Here is a 27,607-nt window from a genome sequence, read left to right as displayed (position 1 = left end):
TCATTGTGTATTGTTCAAGCCTGGGATGCGCAAAAAGCACCTCTGTTAGCCACCTGCAAATCTGTGGTAAAAGGCACTCAAAATTCACCTAACTTTGATGTTATCTGTTCATAAAAACTCACAAGTAATAAAAACCAAACCTGCAAAAAATATAGTTGAGGATGAAAGATCAAGCTGCAGAGAAGCTAGGGAGCATCACAACCAAGAGTTGCCCCTGAGACCTTCCTCTAACTACCATGGGAATTAATTTTCTGCATTAAATCTTAAAGGCAAGAAAGAAGGGGGAAGAATAGGATATGATTACTTAATTAAAGACTGTATTGAAATACAATTGCACAAGGAACAGAATAAAGGTTGACAGGAAATAATTTATCTGACATTTCCTATCTTCCAGTGTCAGACCTCAGTTCTTCAGCCTGCATTCCCCCATGGATGGTTACACACCAGCTGCCGTGCCATAGTTGTATGGCTGAAATAGTAAATGATAGCAAAAGAACTTCCAACCTATGTGATATTATAGTCACATTTTAGTTTTGTAGTTGGTTACTTTATTGATTTGAAAAGGTGACTGAAAGCTTTTGTTTGACTGAAATCTTCTGTTACATGACAGTTTAAGAACCTTGGTCAGATTAGAACCCTCATGTTTATCAGATTGCTAATATCAAAGCTTGATGTAGGTGACCTTTGGACAATAAGGGTCTGTTATTTTTTGTGGGAATATTAGTCCACGTGCTAATGCTTAAATGCCCTGATAAAGGAGAAAGAGTAACAAAGAGTGGCTCCTCTATGGAATAAATTTGTGCTCTGTGTGGCACTTCTTGATTGAAGGTGGATAGCTGTGGCCACCTTCCAAAGCATGGGTGGAGAGATTTGCTCATTTTAGCACGTTTTTAATTTCACCTCCTCATGGAGCTGGGAGGTCCTTGAGCCTGCTGCATGGTTGTGCAAGGAAGGTTGGTGCTGCTCTGGTGCTGAAAGCAGGCTGTTCTTTGGGGTGCAGTGGGATCTGCTTCTCATTCCTAGGCATGTAAAATGCCATGGCCTGTAGGATATGGCTCAGCTCCCTTTCTCTACAATTCAGTGATGACCTACATTAACATATCTCTGTGTTAGTTGTTTTAGTATTGCCAAATGTCAAAGATTTGGTGGAAAGTTGCTGCCATAAGAACTTCTAAGAAGATATGCAATACTGTTTTGTAAGAGTTGTGGAGCCACAATCAGCAGCTGTATCTCACTGATGAAACAATCACAGAGGGGTAACTGAAATAGCTAAGAAAATTTATCAGAAAAAGAACACCTTGGAACTACAGCTATTTCTCTAAGTTCTCTCAAGATGCTCTGGTGTGGTCATATGAAAATGACTCCTCAGCTCTCCATATGGACAGTGAGTCATTCTAATGTCAAATGCCCAAAGCCTGAGGAAATTGCAGGTTTGTTGTGCTGAGTCATAGTGGCATGTACATCTTGCTAGCTTCAGCTGGCATACAGGAAAGAGTGATATATACCACTTACTTCTCAAATCTTTTCTTGTCTCAGCCTGTTGGGGGGATTGTGGTCTGCTTCAGAGAGGTTGTAGAGAATAATGTTAGGAGTGTCCTCAGATGATGCTTATTTCCTGTTTGCCTCTTGAGCTACTAATTAAATGGAATGCTAAGTGAAGTGTAAATGAGTATTATATAGAATGGGTCATTAATGACCTTTTACACTAGTCTGGCATTTCTATCAAAAGATCATTTTCCCTGCTGCAATAGTGGGAAGAGATGCAGCAGGGTGAGAGCTCTGTCTGTCTATTGCACATGTGTGAGCAGCACCACTTGCTCTGCACCACTGAAGACACCACTGAAAACAGCCTCCATTCCCATTATACAATACCAATTTTAATTTGTTTATACCTTTCTGAAGCACTGAGTTTAAGTCAAAATGTTTCATATCTTTCCTGTGCTTCTGGCTGAATTCCAGAATATTTCAGTCAAATAATTCAGCTCCTTCAATAAATGAGCCTAGGAAAAAGTGCCACTTTGCTTGTGTTAATACTTTGAGGTCTATTCTGTAAAGTTCTCCAGCCCTACTCTGCAGGTGTCTTAAATTTGTCAGGGAGATGGCTCTCATGTCAAAAATAAGCCTTCCTGGAGTGCCTCCATGATAGGTTAGCAAAAGCCCTGTATGTTCTCAATTTCCTGAATCGGGATGAACCTGGCCAAACAGCATGCAAAAGGCAATTTTGTTTTGATACAAAGGCTCATCCCAGGCCTCTGGTGATGGTAAAGGACCTAGAAACAGGGCAGTGGGCAGGACCTTTAGACTTGCTAATGTGGGGAAGGAGTTATGCTTGTGTCTCCACAGGTCGCCACATTAAATTTGTTTGCATCATCCTGATTGGCGAAGGCACTGTGAGTGTCTTACCCCCTACGCTGGACAGCACAAATGTATGGATCACCCTTGCAAATGCTACACACACTGATACTATGTGCACCTCTGTGGCATCCCCTGGGGATTCCTTTCACACGTGGTTCATGGGGGTACCCATTGGTGAGGAGTGTTTTGGTAAGCTGTACAATGTGAAACTGCCTGGCTCCAAGTATATTGCAGCCCAGGTGGTGGTGCCAGGACACCTGGTGAAAGAACACAGGATGGGATGAGACATGGTACAAAGATCTGAGAAGAATGCACAACTTTCCAGCTTTGCTCTTGCAGCCACAAGAACTAGATAGACTGGGGACTTTGCAGTGTCCCATTGCATGCTTTGCTTTTACATTGAGGATATATTTGATGTTCATATAAACAGTGTTAACTTTGATGTCTCTGCTAAAGGTATTCTCAGCAATACTTCCTTGTGGTGTAATGACATCTGGTATCAGTGCTATTGCTCTCCCCATGGACTTGTTCTTAATGTGTAGGGAGTGTATCTGGAAAGGTATGCCAGGCAAAGCTGTTGCACTATTGGCCAACTGACCTTGTTTCATCCAAATCAGACAGCTCTAACAGCTGCAGCTCAGCACTGGGTCAGGTGCAGCACATGGGTTCTCAGAGAGAAGTGTGATCCGCCGGTGACTTTCTGGAACACTGCAGAGTGCATCTCTGGCAGCTTGATACCAGCAACTGGTACTGCTCATGCTTTCTCTTCTTTAAACAAGCTCGACTGTGGCTTGCAGAGGAAGCTAATGCCACTAGTGCCGCTCTTTCAGCAATGCTGATTGACGTTAAATCAGTGCAACATGCAACACTGCAAAACAAGGCAGCCATTGAATTCTTACTGCTGGCTCATGGCCATGGGTGCGAAGATTTTGATGGCATGTGCTGCATGAACTTAAGTGACCATCCAAAGTCCTTTCATAAGAGTATCAGTAATCTTAAGCAGCTCACTAAACTGCCGCTGCAACACGATGAAGGTGATTGGTGGGGGGTGTCTTCATGGCTTGACAGCCTCAGCTTTGAGGCATGGCTTAAACACTTAGTAATGTATAGCATAGTTATCCTTGGTGTGTTCTTAATGATTGTGATATATACCCTGTGTATTGTATCTTGTGTGCAGCAAATAATCAATAGCAGTCATAATAAGATAATGGCTTTACAGGCGCAGAGTTTTAGCTGTGCAACACAGAAACAAAGATGGGGGAATTGTTACTGATAGGTAAGGCTCTATTAAAGGAAGGCCTTGTAACATGGCTCCAGCCTGTTACTTTGGCTATGGGAGAGTGACTGAGCTGGAATAGGGTTAGAGAGACATGAGAGATGTGAGAGACCTGCTGTGTGACAGCCACATGTCCACATCGTGATGTATGGTGATTGACTGACTTGGGCCTGTTGTGTTAGCTGGTGATATCCAGCTAACTGCTTAAAAAGGTCAGGTTTTTGGCAATAAAGAGCACAACTTTGTACCTCCCTGAGGTCCCTATGTTGCCCATTACTGCAACACCTTCCTTCCTGCCTGTGAAAATCCTCTCAATTTTTTTTGAGGTCATAATGATTATGTCAATTAGAATTCATACAGGTTCAGGAAAGTTGTGAGCAAGCTGTAGCTTTAAGCTTTTTAGATATCTTCTGCAAAAACTTTGCAAGCTTCATTGTTATTTTAAGCCGTTGCTTTACCCTTGGCTGATCAGGTGTAACACATGTACTTTTCTCACAGAATAAATATGCTTCTGTCACTGACTTTGGGTGAACTCAGAAAATCTTTCCATGTCTTGGAACACTTTTAACCCTATCCTGGCTTTCTATGCCTAGAAGGGGAACCAACATAGAGTAGTGCTTATCTGAGAAAAAGAAAGAATTGCACAGCACTTCTGTGCATGCAGTTTGCCTTGGAGTCTTCACTGCAATGCAGGTCAGGCTCCTCTTTGCTGTTTTTGTAATGACTTTTGCCTCGGGCTCCTACATCTAGAGTTCTTATGCTCAACCTGCTATATGGATCACTAGAAAAAAATTGTCTTCTAAATTACACCAAATCAGTAGCAAAGAAGTGGGGATTTGGCACCTTCTCATTTAAGAAGATAGGGAATCTTTCCTCATTACTTCTCTGGATTATATTTGTAAGGTCAGGAACTTCTTGAAGATGAAAGTATCTAGGAAAAGTATTCATTCATCATTAGAAATATCTACAGGGTAAATGGAGTTATTTATGAGTGGAAATTTGAACCATTGGGCTGGATATGGGAAAGAAAACTTGCCTATGGCATTGCAAGTAATTTGCTTAGAGAAGACATATTAGGTCTGGCCTGATAAGGCAGCAAGGAAAATCAGTCAGTAATTACATCTACACTATGTCTTTATTTAACAATCTATGCCAATTTTGTTTTGCTTATTACAAAAAGCTTACAGAGATTCAAAATGCACTAAGTGATGACCTCTGGATTATGACACAGAGGGGTAAGTCCCTTACTGCTCTTATCAGAGTATCAGGAAATGATCTGGCAACCAAATTCTTTCAAAGAGCCATGGCAGAGCTCATAGGAGCCACACATTTGATAGCCTTTTATGTGCCACACTATCTCCTCCTCACCCACATGGGACTGTTGGATTAAATGCAAATCAGTGCATAAATACTGCCAAGAGCAGCTCTTGAATCCTCAGGCTGATTGGAACCGCCTCAGTCATGCTCTTGTGTCTAATAGCTTGTGCCTTCCAAAATGGGTTTGACATATTTAAACCACTTGTTAGAAACGATTCTGAGCCCTGAATGCCACCTGGCACATGAGCATGTACAAAACACAGTCCATTATGGGCAAGGAGGGATGATGGAGCACAAGTGCACTACTAGAGAACCTCCCAAACTGATTTTGGGTGTGCCTTCAATCCATTCATCTGTCATGCACATGGAAATTTCCATGCAATTGTTGGAATACCTGTTATAGTTTAAATCATCCTTATTTAAAAGATTAAAAGAACAGTAAGGACAATATATAAATCTATTTGTATAGCCTTGACTAGTGGTCCTTCAGTGGTTAGGGTAGAAACACTAAATGTGTGTATTAGGAGGCATCAGAGGCAGCACACTCAGCTTTACTTTGTCCAGTTCCTGCCTCCAGTAGTTAATGAGTGTTTCATTCAGTGACTCAGTCGTAAGAACGTTTGCTTGAAGCACTGGGACAAATGCTAAATGACATTTGTGAGATCCACTTCAATTACCTGGCTCAAGTAAATGTGCAAAATTGCAGCAAAAAGGAACACTCACTATATTCTGTACTGTAGCATGTGCTGCTGCATGTATTGACTGCTTTTAGCTGGCATGGTTGGTTTTTTATAGCCAAGCCTCTTTTTTACAGCTGCAGATACAGTCCCAGTAACATAACCTGTGGAACAAGCCTCTGATTCTTTCCTCTGCCTTCTAGGTATGGAGTGTATTATAACCCCAATAAGTGTGTAAGAAATACACTGGTTTGTGGGAGCAAATCTGTTTTCTAGGACTACCATGCTCTATTGAAAACATATACAGATTACTTGTAACTTGTATAAATGCCATGCATTAGTCACCTATTCAGTACCATTCTCCAACTGACCTATTTTATCTGCTCTTTAAACAATCTTACAAACAGTAGGAAATTAGAAAGGAACTTCTAAAAGTAGTTTTCAGCAAGATTTTGCTGCACAACTTTGAAAACACTGTGACACCAATGTATTCTTTTAGAGCAATAGAAAATGCATACTCAATTACTTTGCAATATTTTCCAACTTTTATCACTGTTATTTGAGACAAGATCTTGGTTTTGTTTTTTAATAAATAGATCAGTCATCCTTAATTCATCTCTGAAGCAGCAATATGTGCAAGAAAACAGTGTGTGTGCATCCTGTAATCAGTCCAGGCTTACGTACATACTGTACTATACATAGATTTAATAATAATAAAATATGATAATTATACATATACAGTAATATATGATAGCCTTAATAATAATGTCATGGCTAGGTATCTAGGGCCTTCTGTATTTTAGCATTCTTTTTACCTTAATCATCTACCCAAAGTCATAACTTTGAATTGTCGTTGGTTTTTTGAGTTGACATAAACAGAGTGGAGGGATATTCATCACAGGCTGTTTGGGTCACCTGTCTCTGTGAACCTCAGTAAATGGCACGAGTTCACACTGGGGTGAAATTTGGTATCAGAGGATCATCAGCAATAAGAGCAGTGAGGTATGTGGATGAAAATTTCAAATAACATCTATTTGCCTTTATAAATTTGATTCTTGCTACTCAGGCCATGACAAAGAGGTTACTTAAACTGATTTAATGAGTTTCTAGTATGTTACCCTAGAGATGGAACAAGGAAACAGAAAGTCACTTCTCTTTAGAGGTCCTAAAATATTTAGGCAGTTCACACCCACCTGTTTCTATCTGATGGACTGTATGTAATTTTCCAAATTTGGTAAAACTAAACATTGAGTTTTAAAGTTAAGCTATTAGAAGAATTCTTCTCAAGACCAGGAGCCCTAGTGTCATGAGTCTTGTAAGAATTTCTTTTGAATGAGATTTTCAATTGTGATGGCAAATTAACAGCATGATAACAGGACTAGAGCCACCTGGAACACGGTTACAAAGGGTTGAAATACATCAAAGAGAAAACATGCAGCAGAAATATGTTTAAGAATATATAAAGGGTTTGTTTTTTATTTATTTTCCTTAAAAGACAGTAAACATTCTTATTTATTTGTTTTGGGACACCACCTAAAGACACTGGCTATCCATGCCTAAGTCCATGCCTAGCCTGACACAGAGATGATTTGAGAACAGGCTGATCTTAATTGAATTTGATGTTGGTTGCTCTCAACACTTACCCTCTCCTTCATTCCATTTCTAATAGTACTAACTTCATTTTAACGCAAGGAGACCCACACTACGAAAGAGTGATGAATGTTGCAAAGTGGAATTGGCAATTCTCAACTATTTTTAGAAATTCCTCCATTGATAAGTGAAGAATGAAAAGGTCCTGCAAATTATCATAACCCAGTTAAATAAGTTGAATCATAAGGAGGTTTTCACTATTGTTTTTCAGGGAACAAAACCTGTTTAGAGATGAAAAGTGAATTGTGGGCTTCTTAATAAGCCTATTACAGAGCAAGGTTTAGGGGTAAATCCATCGGTATTCCTGCTTTCCTGCTAGCTATTCTGTGCACCTTTTCTTCAACAAAGAAGATTTCTTTTACACAAAATTTGAGTACTCTTTCTTGTCTAAATAATGTCAGATGTTCCTCTGAGTTGCAATTCAAGCATCAGCTTTATCAAGGTATTTTGTACTTGAATTAACATAATTTCAGAATTAATGTTTTTAAGCTTTTTTACATAAACAATAAATCTGTGAGGATGGTGCCACCTAATGTAAGTAGAGAACATGGCAGCTACTTTTTGTTGCTGTTAAATTACCAGCAAGGATTGAAATATTAGGAATTTAGTACTCCCTTCTGTTTCCACTCACACTAGCTTGCTTTCAAGGCTTCCTTGAAAACATGATAGAAATGCATATTTTAAATGAAAGTAGAGATTCTTAATTTTACCCCACTGCATCTATTCTATGCTAATTTAAAACCTGACTGGCAGAAAAGGTGGCTAGAAAACAGCCTCAATTTAAAGTATATAATTTTTACCAGGACAGCGATTAAAGCTGTTTCTCCCTCTGTCTGGAAGAATCTTTCACTAGTTATAGAGATTTAAGCTTATACTACTTCTCTTTATCTGACCCAATGATTTTTTAATCAGCTTACATCAAGCAGAGCAATTTTAACAAGGAGGACTAAGCATCTTTGTCATCTATTCATTTAGCAACAGTAGTTGTATAGAATAGAATAGAATAGAATAGAATAGAATAGAATAGAATAGAATAGAATAGAATAGAATAGAATAGAATAGAATGGTTCTAGCTGGAAGTGATGTACAATCCAACTGATTGATTCCTTCAGGACTGACCAAAAGTTGCAGCATATTATCAAGGACATTGCCCAATTGCCTCTTAAGCACTGACAGTCTAGGGACGTGAAACACCCCCCTAGGAAGCCTGTTCAGTGCTTGATTCCCTCTTGGCAAAGAAATGCTTCCTACTTTTGAGTTTGAACCTCACATTTTTGAATATATTTCAAATACAGATTTGAATCACTAAGCATCATAGTTATTAAGGGTGTCAGTAAGGGGGGCAGAATTACATATCTAAATCCATCCAGGCATAAGTTGATTTCAAACCATATCAATGAGTTGATTTCAAACCATATCTACTGTACCCTAGATAACTGCACTTTATTGAATGAAAAAGGAGTATATGCTCTACGTGTGAAGACAAATAATCTACTAAGGAAAAAGGAATATGAATACAAGTAAGCCAGAATGTTCTATGCCTGCAGAGGGCATAAAGGAGAATTTACTTTCAGAGTGGACAGATTTACTGAGGAAATCAAAATAAGGAATAGTGGAACTGTGGTGTCATAGCACAAATACATTAAAACATCTAGGTAATTAGGCTAATAAATCTTGTGTCAAGTTTTAATAATCAGAAATGCCAAAGTTTAAATTAAGCATAACACCCAGTGCAGAATTCCTCTTCAGCTACAGAATGCTAAAAATTATTGCATTAATAATTTTTAAAGATAACTTCCTCTAGACTTGTTTTAAAATTCCGGGTGTTACCCGAGAAAGACCCTAAAGTTAATGGATATAAAGAGTTTTATACAACCAGGTATATTATGAGGGGAAAATATGCATTTTTTGTTGTTTGATTTCTTAGATTTTGCCAATTTGTAAGTGCAAATTAAGGTAGCAGATGCTATTAATTTATCATTATTTATCTCATAAATATGTACTTTTTGGACATATAATTGGGAAAATTTGGATTGTAGTATGAATGGCATTGAATATTGTTAGTATACTCAGAATGCATACTAAATATCATCATTTTCACATAGTGCTTTCAGTGATTTGCATAATTGTGTACTAAGAAACCACTGATGGTTCCTCAGGAAAAATACTTGACAAATCATCTGCCATGCAGGCTATGTTTGCACACTGCAGAGAGGCTGGGTCAGTCTGATCCTGTTGTACTTGAGGGATGTTTTTCCCTTTACTTTTTCTTTCTAATGAGATTTTCAACTGTGATGGCAAGTGAACAGCATGGAAATAGGACTACAGCCACCTGAAACACTGTTACAAAGGGTTGAAATATGTCCAAGAGAAAAACATTTAGCAGAAATATGTTCAAGAATATATGAAAGGTTTCTTTTTAATTTTTATTTCCCTTAAGAGACAGTAAACATTCTTGCTTATTTCCATTTGTTTGGTGACACCACCTAAAGACACTGGATATCCATGCCTAAGTGCACGCCTTGCCATGGAGCACCTCTCACTGTAGTGTTAATACACTTTAATGGCAGCTGACTGTCTGCTTTAAAGTGGAACAATTTGGAAGCTGTGTGGAAGCACATCTGAACTCTCACCTTAAGTCTAAGTAAAAGGCCAGGTCTATTAAGTGACATTTTTTTCCTCTTTTTCCAGCATGCAGGGGTAATCCTGGAAAAATTGAAGTGATTGAGGTGTGTGATGGACATTGTGCTATGTTTACCTGGAGGGCATGCAAGACATGTGAACAAAGGCCATAAGATGCCATGAATTTTCTCCAACCTTCTGCTAAAATGGGGTTGGTAGGTGTAATGTCAAAAGGCTCCTGTGATTTATTAAAAAATATGGATATTGATCTAGTACCAATATCCAGCTGTGACGGACAAAAACTCTGTAACAGTTTAAAGTTAGAAAGTGTATGTTTATTGCGATACTGGGCAGTGTGTGGGATAGCTCCCAAACACACACCACCATTTACTGGTGATTACAGAGTCCTTTTATCTATGCAAGTACTGAATACCCAAAATACAAATGCATATTCATAACTTTGGTACATCCCATTCCCTGCTTCATATGGTAATTAGTTCAAAAGCTATTAAGCATGCACAGTTTGTTTCTTGAAATGGGTTGGTGGTCCCTTTCATTGGGAAGGGTCCCAAAATGAGGAAGTAAGTGAAGTTTACCTCGTTCTGACCTTTCTACCTTCTCAATGCAAATATGACAAATGAACCCTTGGTAGAACTCCTACTCCCTGTCTTCAATTGGTTTCAGAACAGAGGAGGCCTACAATTGTCTTATGTTCCTAAAAGCTATTTATCAGTTTCTATATTCTTCATTATAAACCCAGCTAACTAAACATTGTTTTGACAATCAATCAGTTATTAGTTAACTACTAACTCTTAACTTCATCTAGGCCTACCCATTTATTTTAATTAACTCAAATAAAGCTTATGTCTAACTAAAGCCTTAGCTCCTCTAAAATCTCTAAATTCCTTAAAGTTTATGTCTCACTTGAAGGCTGACTGTATATGGAAAAAGAAATCTGTGGAGCATGGTGGCAAATAACAAGAGGCAACAAGAGTCACATGATGAAGCACCGGTCACAGTCCATGCTGACAACTAATGGTAACCATCAAACCTTCTTCCAGCATGGATTCATGGCCTCCCTCGTGTGGTTCCAGATTAAATCATGAAGATTTTACACAGAGTGCAAAGATCTGTAGCTACAGAACCTCAGCCAGTGACACTGCTGTGTTGCTGTGTCAAGTAATGTCTGTTACATCTGCCAGGAATTTGTGTTGTATATTAAGGTGGGAAATCCCAGCTGCCACAGATATTGTCAGGGCTTCTGTTATGCAGTTTCTGCTGTGCAGCTTCTTGCAATTCACCTCAGGGAGCATGTCATAGTGAGACAGAATTACAGGGGTAGCTGTAAAACTGCAGCAATGGTACTAATGCTCACATGATGTGTTTTGCAGGATTAGAATGACAAGCACTACCTGGATTTACTGCAATCCATATTAATTGCTAATTACAGTCTGTCCTGTGCCCTGCTTGCTGGAGCACCTCTCAGACCTCCTCACAGGTCACACTTCCCCATGGGGTGATGAGCTCTGAGTAGGGCCACACTGCAAGGCAGCCTTCCCACGTGGAACTGTGCTGGAAGAGGCATGTGGAGGAAATAGGACACAATTCTCTAACAGGGCTCTATGGCTGCTCCCCAGTCCAGCAGCTGCACTGTGGCAAAGCATGACTGCCAGGGAAGTGAGTGTGTATTGCCACCAGAGAGGTGAAGGAGAAGGAAGGTGTATTGGGTAGAACTTGGGGCACAGGAATTCTTCTTCTAGTCATGGTCCTGTTTTGGTTCCAATTCAATGTGAGCACCATTTGTGCCTACCTTTTGAAAATGTAGGAAGAGAAAACCATATGAGGAAAATTTAAGAGGACCTAGGAGAAATATAGCTACAGTAATTGAGATGGCAATACAAATCTAAGCCCTAACAATCTGTTTTACTAGATGGCAATATGGAATTTAATTAGATGAACTATTTTGTAAATCTTGATGCTGAATAATATATCAGCTGTAAAAAAAAAATGCAAAGCAAAAGGCCTGTGAATAGAAGCTACAGTGTTGTTTAGTAATGATGGCAAGGCACAGGGTTAGAGGTAAAAGAAGAAATGTATCCTGTTGGGTGAAGGAACACATTAGGTTAGAATTACTTGAAGGGATTTCAATGTTCCAATTCTGTATTTAGCTTTGTAATATTAGCCTTTAGATATTAGCCCAGAATTTAATAAGTTTATGATGATGTGGGAGAGACTTAGTGAACACCTCCTTTTGCCAGCCTTGGAGCTGGAGAGTTCAAGAGTCTTTTTTATAAAAAACTCCTGCAATAAGTCTGCCAAAACACATTGTAACCTGTATATTCATACAGTACTGTATACTGTATCCATACTGTAACCTGTGTATCCACACAGTAGTGTTGGCACCAGTCTGGAAATCTCCACGTTATAAGAATGCTAAACAGCTTTAAAAGTCTCTTTATTCTGAAGGTTTCTGAAATGGGAGAAAACATTTTTTAGCAACTGAATGTAACCTGCACTAGTTAGGAGAAAAAATATTTTCCTGGTGGATGCTCCAAAGCCTGATTCTTTGCTGTTTAAAAGGATGTTAATTCATATATAGAAATTTTCCCCCCTTGGAGTACCAAATTAAATAGGAGGAGAGTACAAGCAGTGAAAATTTTAACTTTTTTTTTTTTTTCTTTTGAAAATACATTAAAAAACCCCACCCTTTTGTAAGTAGCTGGAATCAGAAATAGTTTTATGACGCTTCAGCTATGACGCTGAAGCCTGTCTGAAGGCTCCCATCAACTCACCAGCAGATCGTTCCCCTGAGCTGGCAGTTGTTTACCACAGTAGCTGTCACCAGAGAAGCTGGTTCTCTTTTTTTAGCTGCTGAAGAGCTACTAATGGGATAATTAACAGTTTGCACATTCTCATTAGCACTTATTCATCATAGACAGTGCATACAAAGTATCTGTAGTTAAAGTATTAAGTAACCACTTTGGTGACATTTGTTCCGTATTATAGTTCTGAAGTGTCTAGATTTTTATATTGGTATTTGATAAACTGCGGTTGAAGCCCTGTATATTTAAATTAAACAATTATGCAAACTCGCGCTATCAGTTCTACATTCTAAAATAAAGGGATTATTTTGTGTAAATCTTTGTTTCTCCTCCAGAAAACACCTTTTGAGCTGTTCTTCTCAGACTCCATTTCCTGTGGTGACACAAAGAATATATATGAATATGAAAATATTAATCTGCAACATACATGCCCTTGAGAAATTTCGTTTACTTTTAATTATGTTAAAAACTATTTTGTAGCCAATACAGCTGGAAAAAGAATTTTTAGCACATTTATGCTAATGCCAAATTGAAACCATCTCAAGGCCTCTCACACCTACTTGAAGGGTTTAAGCACTTGAGAAGGTTCCTCTCTAATGAACTGGAAAAGGAGGAGGGGATGAAAGATGGGACAAGCATTTTAGAACAGGACTAAGAGGCAGGTCTGCTCCAGCCCATCTCATCTGTCTGCCAGGAAACAAGGGGTGGATGAGCATGGCATGGCTGTTTCTCACAGCTGTGTCCTGATCAAGCAGTAAATATTGATCCCTACTTTTTCGCCCTTTCTTATTGTGGCCAATACTAAACTGGGTTTTCAGGAATTTGGAATTCACTACTTATAGTGTCTCTTATGCACAGTTCAATGATAAATGTAAAATAAACATGATTCCATTAACTTTATTTTCCCTTTTCTCTATTGTCAGAATACTTCTCCCTCAGAGAACGCCTTCCTCTGTAGGTTTTTTTTTGGGGTTTCTTTGTTTTGGAAAGATTGCAGAGGTTTGTTTTAGGAAGAAAACTCCCAAATCCATTTGAAAGCAGGTTTTTACAAAAGCTTAGTTACAGAAACTGCCTTTCTTAATGTATTTATAAAAGCCATTTTTTAATAAACCCCTGGATTTTTCTCATGAGATACGGTGATTTGTCTTGATTTATCTTATTTCCCAAAGGTGGGAAGATGGTGAGTGTTACTGACCAAACAATGCTCTTTGTAGTAATCTGTGTGTTGTGGTAGATCTGAAATAAACTTCCATCAGTTTCTGGATCTGATTCTCAGATTCTCCAATCAGCACAGTTTTTCTGAAACCAGCAGCATCTTGCAGGCAGATCTTGGCAGAGAACCCCCTCCCTCTCCTATTTCATTCTATCCACAAAGCAAAACAAAACAACTCTTTTTTTAAGAGGACTTAATAAATACTTGAGATGGAAATAGTTGATTCTTTCAACATTAATGAAAGGATTGTTTCTTTCTAATGATGTTCAGAAGATTGGTGCCTCAACTACACTGTTTAAAGCAGAGGTTTCTCTTTCTTGTCTTTAGGATCTGTTTAGCAGAACAGAGTAGAACAGGATGTGAAGTGTGCCAGAGATGTTTTGTACTTGCAAGAATGTAATGAAGTTAATTAAAAATATGTATAAATTAATCAGATGTACAATCACATAATAATTTACTCTGGATAACATCTGTGGTAGTTATCAGGCTTGATCAGCCACTTAAATCAGAACTTAGTTTATTCAGGGCATTTTACCCTCAAATTCTGAATACCTCCAAGAATGGATATCCCACAGCCTATCTGGGCAACCTGTGCCAGTGTTTGACCACTGTTGTTGCGAAGAATATTTTTATTGCTCTGAAAAATGAGATTTTTAACCTGAAGTGTGTATTTTTTAAATTAAGAACTGACGTCGTTCCTGCTTGCATTCAAAATGGTAAAAATGGGAAGCCAGAAGAATTGTTTCTGTCTGGCCTCTGCCTCTCAGACAATTTGGTGTGAGTAGTCCTGTTTAGAAGTGTCCTTTTGACATTGCTCATCCTAGCAGGCTCACAAGCAATTCTGCCATGGCAGCCCGTAGGTCTATGACAGCTGTACATTGCCTAGAAAAGGAACTGTACAATTGTGCCTACTGTTGTATGATGGCAGTCTGAGGCATTTTTGAAAGAATTATTCTGAAAGCAAAATGCTGACTTCCATGCTATCTGTCATGTAGGAGCCTGGTCCTATTGAATGGTCTGGTGTTGATTTTTTTTTAATGTCTGGCTGACAAAATGTCAAGACATAAATAAGCCTATTTCTTGAATAGTAGTGAACTTCCAGTTGTTGCCTGCTCTGGTCTGTGACAAGTGGGGCAGTTCAGAATGGGGCAGTTACAGAAATTGTAAAGATGGAGTCACATATGTAGGATCTCTGGCCTACAAGAAAAAGAATGATTTTCAGAATCCCAGTTTAGGACTTGGGCATTTATATTTATTCATTGGACTGGTGATGCCCAAGATTTTTGTGAATTATAGCTCCTAGTGCATAGTCGTTATTTTGGGTAACAAACTTTTGGTTTTTTGAGTATTAAAAGAATGCCAAATCTGAGTTTTCACATAATTAAATCTGAACATCATGTTTACTTGAATTTATTGAGTGATTGGTTGTTAGGTTGGGCTCCTGTAAGCACAACAATGGCCATCCTTTAATTTTATGTCATCCAAAGGAACTTGAATGAATGAAACATCAGTTAAAAACAGTCCTTTGAATACGTATTAAACCTGAAAAATAAAAAGAAAAAACAGAAAGACAAGCTTAACTATCTAATCTTGAAATATTTTTAGATATCTAATGCAAAAAAGACCCCTCTCCGATTCTAATACAACCAGATGCATCACTATTAGTTTACAACATGCAAGCCAGAATAACTGGCTGGTGCTGCATGTTTTCTTGCAGTGTTCTGTGCCTTTCAAATCCCTGTTCATGTGCCTCAAAAACATACTGCTGTTGTAATGCCCAGTATAGGTTTTACCTCTAAGGAGCCTAACAATAGCTTCTATTCCAGAACAGAAATGGCTTGTTACGGGACAAAAGCCTTTTGTGAGGAGAAAAGTTGAGCAAACCAGCTTTATGCTCAGTTGTCTTTGTTTCCAGGCAGGCAGCTTAATAATGCATGTTTGTCAGTTTACTACTTCTGTGCTGTTCCAGAGAGCAGTGCTCTTGGCCATGAGTCATTGGGGTTGCTCTCCATGGTTCATCATCTGCGTGGCCTTCTGGGAAAAGAACTTTACAGCAATTCTCTTTGAACTAACCTTCATTGTGTCTGTGCCTATAAATATGGGATATCTTTCTACCAGACTCTTACTAGGCCATTTCTAATGGTGACCTGAACTAGAATGAAGTGGACATGAACAAAAAAGAAGATCTTAGTCAGCAGGTAAGAGATTGATCATAAATGATTTCCAAGCAGATATACTGATATAAAATACTTCTTGCATCTACTTCAAGGTTTCAAGTGAGTGTGTTGTTCCTTGTGAATTATGTGCAAGGCTCTTCATGCATGTATGTTGAGCATGGTCTGATTCTGAAGGAAATGGAGGTCAAAGACAGGCTTCTTGTTTAAACTGAAAACACTCCATTTGCTTTAGGAAACAAGTCCAAGAGATTTTGACTTCCTATTCATTTCATTTATAGCTTTATCAAAAGTAACAGAAATAGATGTCTGAAATCTGATCCTATTAATATTATTGGAGAAACATATTGGCTTTGACTTCATTAACCTAAATGAAAGCACTACAATCTGTGGATCGGGATCTGACCTGGGTAAGAAAGTGACACTCTTGAGTCAGGCTACTGACCCAAATGGAAATGCTTAGTTTCTATATAATTGCATTTTAAAGCAGATTCTAGTCCTGAATTCATACTTCTGTGGTCCCAAACCACTGTGAAGGAAAGATCATTATTCATTTTGAGCTTATTCATTTTGAGACTCTGCCTTATTTAGAGATTTTTTTAACACAATGCGGGTAACATAGTCAAGGGAAAGTAATTACAAATAATCTTGTTACAAGGACAACTCTGTTGCTTTGAAGCAGCAAGATAATCAACGACCTTGAGAAGCTTTTCTGATAATTGTGTATGTAGTATGAAGGCTTTGAATAGGTGTAACAGACAATGGCAGATGTTAGATGTGAAAATAAGTAGCACAATATTGTTAGCTAACTTCACTCCATTAATTTTCACATGAAGGATATTAATAATCTTGAGAATATTTAAAAGTTTCAAAGAAGGAAGGAGATTCCTTCTGTTCCTCACATTGCCACACATCTCCCTTGACCTATGGCAAGTTTGTGCTTCAGCTTCTCAAACTGCATAATAATGAGATGTACCTAACATTTATGCCACTTTCACATCCTTCACAACAAGGTTTTTGTAGCTGTAAATCACTCTCAAAGAGCCACTTTATCAAACAAGGTCACTGAGGGAGAAATTAGTCACAGCAATATCTTGACAAAGTATGTGATCCTCATGTTTGTGGCTTACAAACAATCAGTGTCTGTTTATCGTCGCACACACGCCTTGTTTTAGCACTGCACCCAAGAGCCAAACCCTCTCTCTGTGCTTGGAGATACTCCCTGAAAATATCTGCGTTGTCCTCAGTACAATTCCGTGCCCAGATTCTGTCCTGGTTCAAATCTTTGTAGCTCCAGTGACTCCAGTGAAGCTTCATTAATTCTCAGCAGTAGATAATTTGTTCTTGCCTCCTCTGCTCCTTTGCTGCCTGGTTATTGGGGAAGCAGCAGGGCAATGCTTTCCTCCTGCCAGGGAAAGGGGCAGGGAAATCACTTGGACACAGAACTACTTGCTTTATGGGTACTGTTGAGTGCAAAACCTCCTGCTGACTTGGCTTCAAGTATTTGAAATTCATTACTACACAAAAAGATTAAATAAACTTGATGTACCAAACTGGGAGACTGTAAAGGGTAACCTCATGACAGCCAGAGTGGGACAGAAAAAGTTCCTCAGCATTTGGAATATGACAGTATTTGAAAACACTAAAAAACTGGCTTTTGAGTTAGAACCAGAAAAAATTTCAAACAATGAGAATAATGTCCCATGTCAGCATGACCTGAACAACATTTTTACATTTTTTTAGACTGGAAACATTTAATTTCAGTTTTTCAGCAGTGTTTTATGTGATAAAAAAAATATAACCTAAGTGAAGAAATTAACTTTTCATATATAAGAAAATTCATCCAACCAAACTTTATATATTTTTTACTTTTGTTTTAGTTTCCCACGTTCTTCTACTTCTTAGGCTTACCAGATTTTGACATTTAGATGTTATTTGCAAAAATAATCTTTCATTCTTGAAAAATCTATAGCACTGCGTCAAAAAGATCATCACAAGTTGACATCTTAACAATCAGTTAACGATATGAAATAAAAAATGAGAAATGTGACTTAGTTCCTATTGTCTTTTGTTGAATGCTTGCATCACTTTTTTAGGTAGTCAGTAGCAGGAACTTTGGGTTATTTTATTGATTAGGTATACTAAAGCTCCTGCTAGAGTTGCACCTTGCCTCTTACATCTTTTCCTTTGATAGAAATCCTTCTGTAGCTCTTCATCTAGAGTTACTCAGAGCTCCTTTTAAACTAACTTCGTTTCTCTCTTTTTTCCCCTCCTTTCAAATGCTTTACAGAGAGTTTATCTTTTTCATTTCCATGTCTCTTTTTGTCAATATGTTTTTGAGAGAGGTTTATAAAATACAATAGTGCTTGCAGTCTTGCCTGAAGTCATGACACTGATGCCTACACAAACAAAAAGTAGGAGAAAAATGGAAGGTTCCCTCTGCAGCATCTGAATTTGCCACATAGAACACTACAGGTATATTTTCAGTCACCTATAATAACATTTTAAGGCAAAAGTTCAAGAATTGCCCTGGATTTTCACCTGTTTCATGCACCACAAAACTCAGTATTTGTTATTTCTCCCAAAGGCAACACTTTACATTTCCAATGCTCTCAGCTCGTCAGGTTTACAGTTGAACTGCCTTTTGGCAGTGCTGTATTTCATGATGCAGTTAATGCTTCACTTCAGGACTGTACAAAGCCCTGAATGAACACAAACTGATTAAGAAAAATTGCTTTAGATTTATATTTTCTGTGTTATCACAAGATATAGAATGTCCCTCAGATGTAGAATCCCGGTCACGTGCCAGAAGCGGCATTTAATCTGGTTAAGTAGAGCGAGCAATTTCATCTGCTGAAATAGTTGCCTGCTGTTACTGTCCTCTGTTCTCTTCTCTTCCTGCCTGCATGGTGCCTTAACATGCTGCTGCAAAGCTTAAGTGTAGTCCTTATCTGTTGATAGTCAGACATCCAGACTCTTGTGTACTCAGAGCAACACAGCCGGCACAAAGTGAAGATGAGTAAAACTGTCATTTGATGAGTTAAAACCGTCATTTATTATGAGTTGAGATTATCCCTAAAGGGAAATGAAGTGTGATCCAGCCTACTGTTCCTGCCTCTTGTAGGACTTGCACTGGTCCTCCTCTACCTGAAGCCTTACCAGGTGCAAACTCCAGCGCAGAGGGGATTGATGTATCAGCACAAATTTCAGCACTAGCACAAGTAGACCTAACAGAAATCAGAGCTTGGGCAAGTACCAATAAATATCAATGAAAAATAACATCAGATAAAACTTTAGAACCTAAATCTCAGATCTGTCACACGATGTGGCTCACACTGTTTGTATTTTGGAGCTGATTCTTCTGGCAGGAATATTTGAATTGCTGCCCAAGTGTTCACTTGCTAGGACAGAGAAGCAAATTTCAGAACTGCCAAGACCTCTGGATTACGGTGCAAGCAAATTTTTGAAAATCAGCAAACAAAAATTAATTCATGCCGAAACAAATGTTGGGTAAAAGAACTTTAAAGTAGCTTATTTCCTAATGCTGTTGATGCAGAGCAACAAAGTGTGGGAGCACTCAGAAAAGAAATTAAAAGTAGTCAGAATATTTGCTATATTAATGCCATGACTGTTTTACTTTCCTCTCAGCACAGCACGACACATGGTCCAATTAAATTAAGTAATGATTTATAGCTAGCTCATTGTATCTCTTTTAAGGCACTATTTCACTTAATCATCCCTGTCTTATGTAGAAAAAAAATCCTTTCAAGAAATAAAAAGTTAAACAGACAATTCATAAGTCCTTTTCCTGGGTGGTCTCCTCTCTGTACACATGTACTAAGCCTTTTCTGATGGTACACACCACATACACTACTAGACAAATAAGTCTAAGTCTGTGTTCTATCTCACGTATTTGACTGTCTTTAATATGAAGAGATGCTGTAGTGGTACCTTGCAACAAATATAGAAATATTTATTTCACTGCAGAAAATACTGTGAATGAAATGAAATGAAATGAAATGAAATGAAATGAAATGAAATTAAAATGAAAAATTACATTTTCTATATGAAAGTCCATAATGTCTGAGTTTATTTAGAAATTAAGAGTCATTTCCCTGCAAAAATGCACAATGTGCTGAGAACCTAAAGTAATTAATAGGTTGTTCTCTCTATAATTGTAAGAGATTTCTTTATTTGAAATTAAAAATGATCACTGTTTTTGTTTAAGAGTAATGAGTATAGTATTTCTTTTGGGTCTAAAATCAAACTGCAGTACCATATCCTAGTTCTTCATGGAGAATAAACCTTTGCAAACTACTATAGACACATCAGTTATTAGCAGTCTGTTGCAAAAGAAAATTTCCATTTACAAAATTACAAGTGATCAGTCCTTCTCCTGCTCATGTCTATTCAGAAGGAATTTGTTTTGGTAAGGATTATAGTGTGGGAATAGTATCTTGTGTTCGTGAAATCCTTTAGAATGGCTAGTTATATGAATAAGTAGTTTTCTGACATTTTGCTTTTGACATCTATACAATCCTTTTCCTGACTTTAGTAGAGGTGTTATAAAAAAGGATGAGCTCAACTTTCCTTCAGTCATTTTGCCAAATATTTTTAGAGATCTACAATATGGATAACAGGCAAAAATTTTGTCTATTTAAAAATTTTTCAATAGCTATCAGCATACATTATAAAGCAGAAATGCATATGGTGTTAGGTTATGTTACTGGTTTTGAGTTACTCAAAGGAAACAAAAGAATTCTGAAAACACCATAAATTGTAAATCAAGATATTTTGATGATGGCAGCCTCTGCCACAGAAGATATTAATGCAAATATTTGTCATAAATTAATGATAATAAAATTTTTTTGAATGACAATAGCTTTCATAGTTGGAACTCTTGTCTACTTTCTCTCAAAAAATAATGTTACACATTTAGAAATTAAATATGATGAATGTTTTATTATAAGACCTGTGTTTTTCCATTTGGCAGACTCTAGTTCCTCCACCACTACTGTTTCTCCCCCAGCCTCATTCCCTTTGTGTATTACTAAGGAAATTATTAAAATTATAATTCTGAATTACAATCTGCTTTTGTCCACTTTTCTTTTCAAAAAAGTTTCTTTTTTATTGTGTTTCTATTCCATAATGTACAGAGCTGTAAGAATTAGGTCTATTCTGCATGGGTGAATGTGAAGGGGTATCAGCAAACACCCAGAATATTTTTATGGGGTGTTATAGGGTGTGTTATGGGAATAAACCAAAGCCCTTGGATGAAGAAATGGGTTCATTAAACACGGAGTGCTAAAACTGGGGTAGGAAAGGACTTCTGATGTGAATGCACCAGTGCCTGTGTTTCATTGCAAGCAGGCACCACAGGCATGTCCCTGCCAGGATATGTGCATGGGAGTCAGGGGTTTATCCTCCCCACAGAGCTGCTGGCCAGCTGCCTGCCACTCCAACAGCAGGGTCCCAGTGAGCTCCAAAGGAGCTGTACATACAGCCTGTCATGGTAAACTGGGAGAGGTGGGAGAGAGGGAGGAAACATTCCTGTGAGCTCTTCTTTAGGAGAGAAGCCGTGAACCTCTTTTGATTACAAAATGATGGAAAATAGTATGGTGAGAAAATAGTAAAGAAGGGGAGTTCTTAATGAACTTAATGTAGGCCATGCTGCTTCATTCCATATGCACACTGGATGCTTCTGCCTTTCTTTCTACATGTTTTTGTCTTCCAAAAGAAATCACTTTTGCCTTACCTAGACTGGCATTCACTTTGCTTTTGTGCAGATCCCTTCTTCTGGAAATCCAGAAATTGGAGAGAGTGCAGATTATTCCTTTGTGGAAAAGGTAAAGAATGGTCTCATTCAGAGGATATCCCTGGATTTCCCAGTGTTTTTACAGGTGCTAATTCCAGCCCAATCCAAGCAAGCCAAGTAGTGTTCATATCTCTTAAATACTTAATTCAGTAGGTATTCATTAGTAATATAACAGTTTGTGATAGGATATGCAGTGATTTTGGTTAGACTAAGTTAGGGAGTCTTTTTAAAGACATTGTGAGATGCAGAATTCAATCACTATTGTGACAATTAATCACTCACAATATTGAAATCTGTGCTATTTTTTTTAATTTGAAAGTGTCTGGTTTTGATTTCCTGTCCCTTTCCCTGTCACCATCAAATTAATCACACTTGAGATAAGATCAGGATACTTAGCAGAGATGGTCATCCAGACACTTGATATATCTGGGGATAATGCAAGCACATCACTTTTTGTAGCTCCTTTTTCCACTTTTTCCACAGGTTTACATCCATTTTAAAATCTGCTCCAACCACTACAATATAAGCTATATCAGTGTCATATATAAAGGTAAACATTGGGTTCTTTCCTATTTAAACATCCAGATATGAGTTTTTCCTTTTGAACACTGTTCTGAAAGTTCAGTTATTTGTCCAAATTACGTCCTGAAATTAATTTAAAAGCTGCTTATTCTCAGGTTTTAATCCTCACACTCATAAGAATTGCCAGTGTTCTGGTTTCAGGGCAATAAATTTCCTTTATAAATACAAATACTTTTAATATGACCAGGAATATACTTAATTGTAAGTACTAAAATACATTTTTTCAACTTTGAAGGACACATTTGGTAAATGATGTCACACAACGTAGTATGTCTCCTATTATAATCTACTAAATCTGCCTAAGAGCAGTATTATGAAGGTGTTCTCTCCAATTTTGTTGTAAAACATAAGAAAAATAATTCTGTGTTATATTTTAAAGGTCAAAAAAATTGTTCAGTTTTGAGACTTCCATCATCGAGAAGTAGTGGAAGTACTACAGGGTGAATGCAGCAGGTGGTAGTGCTCCATTGCCATGTTTGTGTCATTCATGCATGTTGTTTGGTTGTATATTTTATTGCTGGTTACAGAACACATCTGAAAGTGACAATGATGAAGTTGATGGCAACAATATATGTGGTTTCAGAAAGAAAAAGGGAATCAAAGGTCCTACAAAGTATGTTCCTCCTCGAGAAAATGAGAAGATGGAGCTGTCCTGCACCTCAAAAATCCCAGATCCTTGTCCACTTAAAGGAACCACTGGTTGCTCAGAGCTGCCATCAGAGCAGTCCCTCCAAAACCCCAGTACCTTTCCTGCAGCACAAAAGGACAGAGGAGGTCATGACAATCCCAACTCTGGCAGCGATGGTAAAGAAGACAGGTGTGGAGAAACACGAGAAACCCAGGAATATGCTGATACTGGGAAAAGAATATTAGGAAAAATGCATGAGGAAACAGATACAGCAGCTCAGATGAAGCTGCCCACAAGTGTGCAGCCTGTGAGGGGTGCAGAGAAAGGTGGCTGCATGGAGGCAGCACAGAGGGAGAAGCACAGTGAGCAGGCAGGGGGTAAGCCAGAAGAACGGGGTGGGATGGAAGAAAACATTGTCAAGTTTCACATGACAAAGATGGGCTCCCTGGGAAGTGCCACATCCATGCCAGGGAGCCGAACTGCAGAGGCCTTCAAGGGGGCATCTGGCATTTCTAAACGAAGTCTACAAGAGTTGAAAAACCTGCTGAGTGAAGGTCATCTGCCTTCTCATGGGCCCAGTTTCTGTGGCAAGGCAGGCGGCACTTTTGCTCAGAAAAATTTGAAACCCCAGGAGAAAGCAGCTGACAAGCAGGGCCGGCCCTTTGAGACTTTTAGTCCCCATTTTGGAGAGAAAAAGCAAAAGTATCTCAGCTTCCACAAGGAGGGAATGGGGCAGCAGAGCAAAACCGTCCTGGTCCTCAGCTCTGCCGGCTCTGATCAGCAGCAACCAGTGGGAAGCGATGTGGATCACCTTATTCTGGGACTTCCAGCAGCTCCTACACCTGCAGACAGCACAGCTCCTGAGGTGCAGTTTGACTCCTCCCCAGGCCTCGACGGTAAGGATACTTAAACATCACCTGCTCTCCCCTTAAAGAAAATGCTCCTGTAGTTTTGTGGTGTTTTGCTAAGCTGCAAATTTAAGTCGGAGCTAGTGCATGAGAGAAATGACACCTGTGGTTTCTGTGTGATCAGGATGGATTGGATATTGTGCTCTACATCTATGCTGCTTTTTCTATTTTTTTTTTAAGCAAGGTATTTATAAAGCCCAACTGCCTGCCAAAACTTTCACGCACTAGTGGTCATGTCTTTTTCACTAAAACTAAAATATTTCCTCATTTAAACTGAGTGAAGGCAGCATTTCCCAAAATTCTGCTACATACTGCAAAGCTCTGATGGCATCTGCACTTCCTAAAGTTTATTTTTTTTAAAAACATTTCCAGCAGTAGAAATTGTTCCAATGTAGGAATGGTGTTTTCAATTATTTGTCTTGTGAGAGGACTGGAACGCAAAAACATCTCTTGCAAATTATAGGGGAAGAAAAGCAAATGAGGCAGAGAAAACTTCCACTTATTTTCATGCTGTTCAGTAAGTCCATTTTGGAAGTGTTTGTAGAGACAATTAATTGCTACTAATAGGCTCTGATTTCTTTGTAAAAGCTTCTGGGCTAGATGGATCAACAAACTGAAAACTATTATTAGCTGTGATAATGTAACGGGTTTGAACAGTTTGTTGTTCTGTTTCCAGGAAGCACAAAAACATCAGTTTGTCAGTTGTATGAATATGAGATTAATACCTTTCCATGAGCATCAGTAGAAGATCACATTATCAGCTTTCCAGGACAGATATCTTGCCTTTTGACTTATCTTGCTAATACAAGAAATATGAATCTCTTCGTTGATAAAATACTTTATTCATCATTAACTATATAAGAAAATATAATAATAGCAATGAAATATTTATAATAGTATTAATTTATCCTGCTTTTTTCAAGTCTCCCGACAGTTGGATAGAAACCCTACTATAGATATTCTGAAAACAGACAATTTGAACATGTCAATTGTTATCAGCTGCAGCAGGATTTCTTGGCGGACATTTTGTATTACCCAGTTTGAACAAGTCTGAAAAAGAAATCCATGAACAGTATCAGTGTTTACTCAAGGCACTGCATGACAAATACAAAGCTGTGAAAAGATACTTCGCACTTGAACCACTTTCTATTCGTGTCTATTAGAATAAAAAGTTTAGAGGATTATTTCTCAGCCTGTGATTGATGCTGTTCCCTTTTCAGACTACATTGTTTTTCACATTGTTAAAGGCTGGCAAAATTCATTATCAAAATTTTAACAATACTGTGTTCTCATTGTCTGCAAAATCAGCAAGTATATTTAAAAACATAGGACTAATTATTCTTTGTCATAGCACCACTTACAAAGTAGAGGGAACTGATGAGATTAGTTGTAGATTCCACAGGGAGATTTCAACCCTGTTGTAACCACTCAACTTGAAGTAGCTAATCCAAGCTTATTACCTAGTCAGTAAAGAGAGGCATTTTGTCTTCAGAGAAGTACTAGAGGTGGATGAAAAACTGATCTCTGAAGGTGGGTGTATATTTCCACTCAGTGGGGAAGAAGCCCCGTGATGATTAATTTGAGTCATTTGTCTAACTCTGAGATGCCTAAAGCTGCCTGGGATTAACCCTGCCCTGAGTGACTGGTGGTAGTGATGGCTGCAAGAGACCTACAGGTGAGAAGTAACTTTGAGGGGAGCTGGGAGAAAACTGTTTGGTCTCACCAGAAAAGTATTCAGTATCAAAGATTTTGGAATCTCATGAGGTTTGGATTCCATTTGGCTTTGATCAAACAAGTGGTAGGCCTCACAGTGCATTTCAACTAGTTAATGGAATGCACAGAAATAGTTTCTACTTAATAAGAACTGTATGTGTTCAAAATTTAATTTTCATTGAATACATTCAGTAACTTAACTGAAGAAAAGAAAGCTCTAGATAAATTTCTGCATTGTTTAATGAGCCTTTGCATAAACCGTATTTCATTGTTGCCTGTGGTAATTTATTGATTGATAAGATCAAATCCTAAATATTTTCATTTTTTTGGACTAAAACACTATGTTAATATTTCAGTTACCAAAGTGCCTGGGGTAATGGATCTAAAGATATCTTGACTCTGAGTAGATCTGAAATACAACCTCCAATCATTTGCAAGTTTTCAAATATTTGAACTTGCTCAAATCAGAAGACTTCATCCCAAATGTTTGGAAAAATTACAAGAAGTTATATTTCAGATCCACTCAGTGTTGAGATATGGCCAAAACAGGAATATACTTTATTGTTATAAAAGTACAGGGTTAAGGGGCAATCTCTAGAGATCATCAGTAGAAAGGTTAAAACATGTAGCTGGGCATCAGTGATTCAGAGTAGATCAGAGGATTTATACAAAGGCATGTTAGTTACATGGCTAACATCTCTCTAAAATGATAAATCCATAAATTTTTTCCAGAATTCTGATCTGAATTTTTTCCATTTCTTGTCATATCTGTTGTAAAAAAAAGTACTTGAGCATGGGAAGAAATAAAAGGAAAGAAGCAGACATGTAAGATACTTAGGTTAGTAAGAAAAATGTTACTTGGACAATGTCAGAGAAACTGGAGCTGAAGCTAAAGCTAAAACTCAATCTAAAGCTAGAAAGGAAGAAAGAAAGGTAGAAACTAACACATGCAGCTAATTAGGTGAATATACTGCCAGCACTAACCTGAATTTAGGAATTCTATTTGCCAAAGTGTCTATATCTGATAATTATATGAATTTCTGCAAGTTGGTATGTAGTCATCAGTTACCTTCTTAAGCTTCTTAAGCTGTTCAATGCCTGCATTCTTGGGCGACAAAGAGGGATGGTTCCAAACAGTGAAGGATGAGAATAACAGAAAAAGATGCAAGTAGTATTAAATAACCATTCATGGTATGTACATGCACACAGGATGAATTCATGCATGTGCTGTATGTATAGTGTCTATAGCACATAGGGCAGGTGTGTTCTGACCTCTCTGAACTGAAGTCTTACCACGTGCTGCTCTGTATGCTGCCACATTAGAATATTAATTCTACAGCGGCCAGAGAGGAGGCCAGAGGAAATAACTTTATTCAAGCAATATGAAGCACCCAAGGATCCTGATATCCCAGACTCTTGGTGTATCATCTCCTCTGACACAGGGGGATGTGGGCTCCCAGAGCCAGGGACTGAGGGTGGCCTCAGCAGCCGCAGGCACTCTGGGCAGAAGGACCAGCTGAGGCTGGTGACATCACACAGGCTGAGGAGAAATTGCTCTTCTGGACCTTACGAAACTACATCACCCCCAGGTAGCTGTAGGTGAGCAAAGCACTGGAATAAGTCCCTCATCTGAGGCTTCAAATTTGCTTTGTGTGTCTTGGTAGGTAGCCAGGATAAAAAAATGTTTTAAAATCTACTCAGTGCAGACTGCAGAGCTGGGCATCCAGGACAGCTCCCAAAGCAGGTCCTCTCAACAGGAGTCATATTCTTGAGTATATGTCAATAGCCATGTAAATATGACCAACATGAGGCCAAGAACTGCTAGAGAGGAAACTGAAGAAAGAAAATATGTTTC

At 38.3% G+C, this 27,607-nt stretch overlaps 1 protein-coding gene across 3 annotated transcripts in view; it reads left to right on the top strand.

The window, feature by feature from the left end:
• LGSN (lengsin, lens protein with glutamine synthetase domain) overlaps window positions 1-27,607 on the top strand; it is a 60,981-nt gene that overhangs the window by 23,088 nt on the left and 10,286 nt on the right. The window contains exons 1-3 of one of the 3 annotated variants that reach the window (XM_054630480.2): window positions 16,101-16,130; window positions 21,893-21,952; window positions 23,031-24,027. In XM_054630480.2, coding sequence (XP_054486455.2) covers window positions 16,101-16,130; window positions 21,893-21,952; window positions 23,031-24,027 — 1,087 coding nt within the window. Of the gene's footprint in view, window positions 1-16,100; window positions 16,131-21,892; window positions 21,953-23,030; window positions 24,028-27,607 lie in introns of those variants that run through there. The other 2 variants (XM_054630481.2, XM_054630479.2) reach the window with 2 other exon arrangements.

Source organism: Agelaius phoeniceus, chromosome 3, assembly GCF_051311805.1.
Source record: "Agelaius phoeniceus isolate bAgePho1 chromosome 3, bAgePho1.hap1, whole genome shotgun sequence".
Taxonomy (NCBI): Eukaryota; Metazoa; Chordata; class Aves; order Passeriformes; family Icteridae; genus Agelaius; species Agelaius phoeniceus.
Note: the sequence above shows the minus strand (reverse complement) of the source record. Positions and strands in the feature narration are given on the sequence as shown.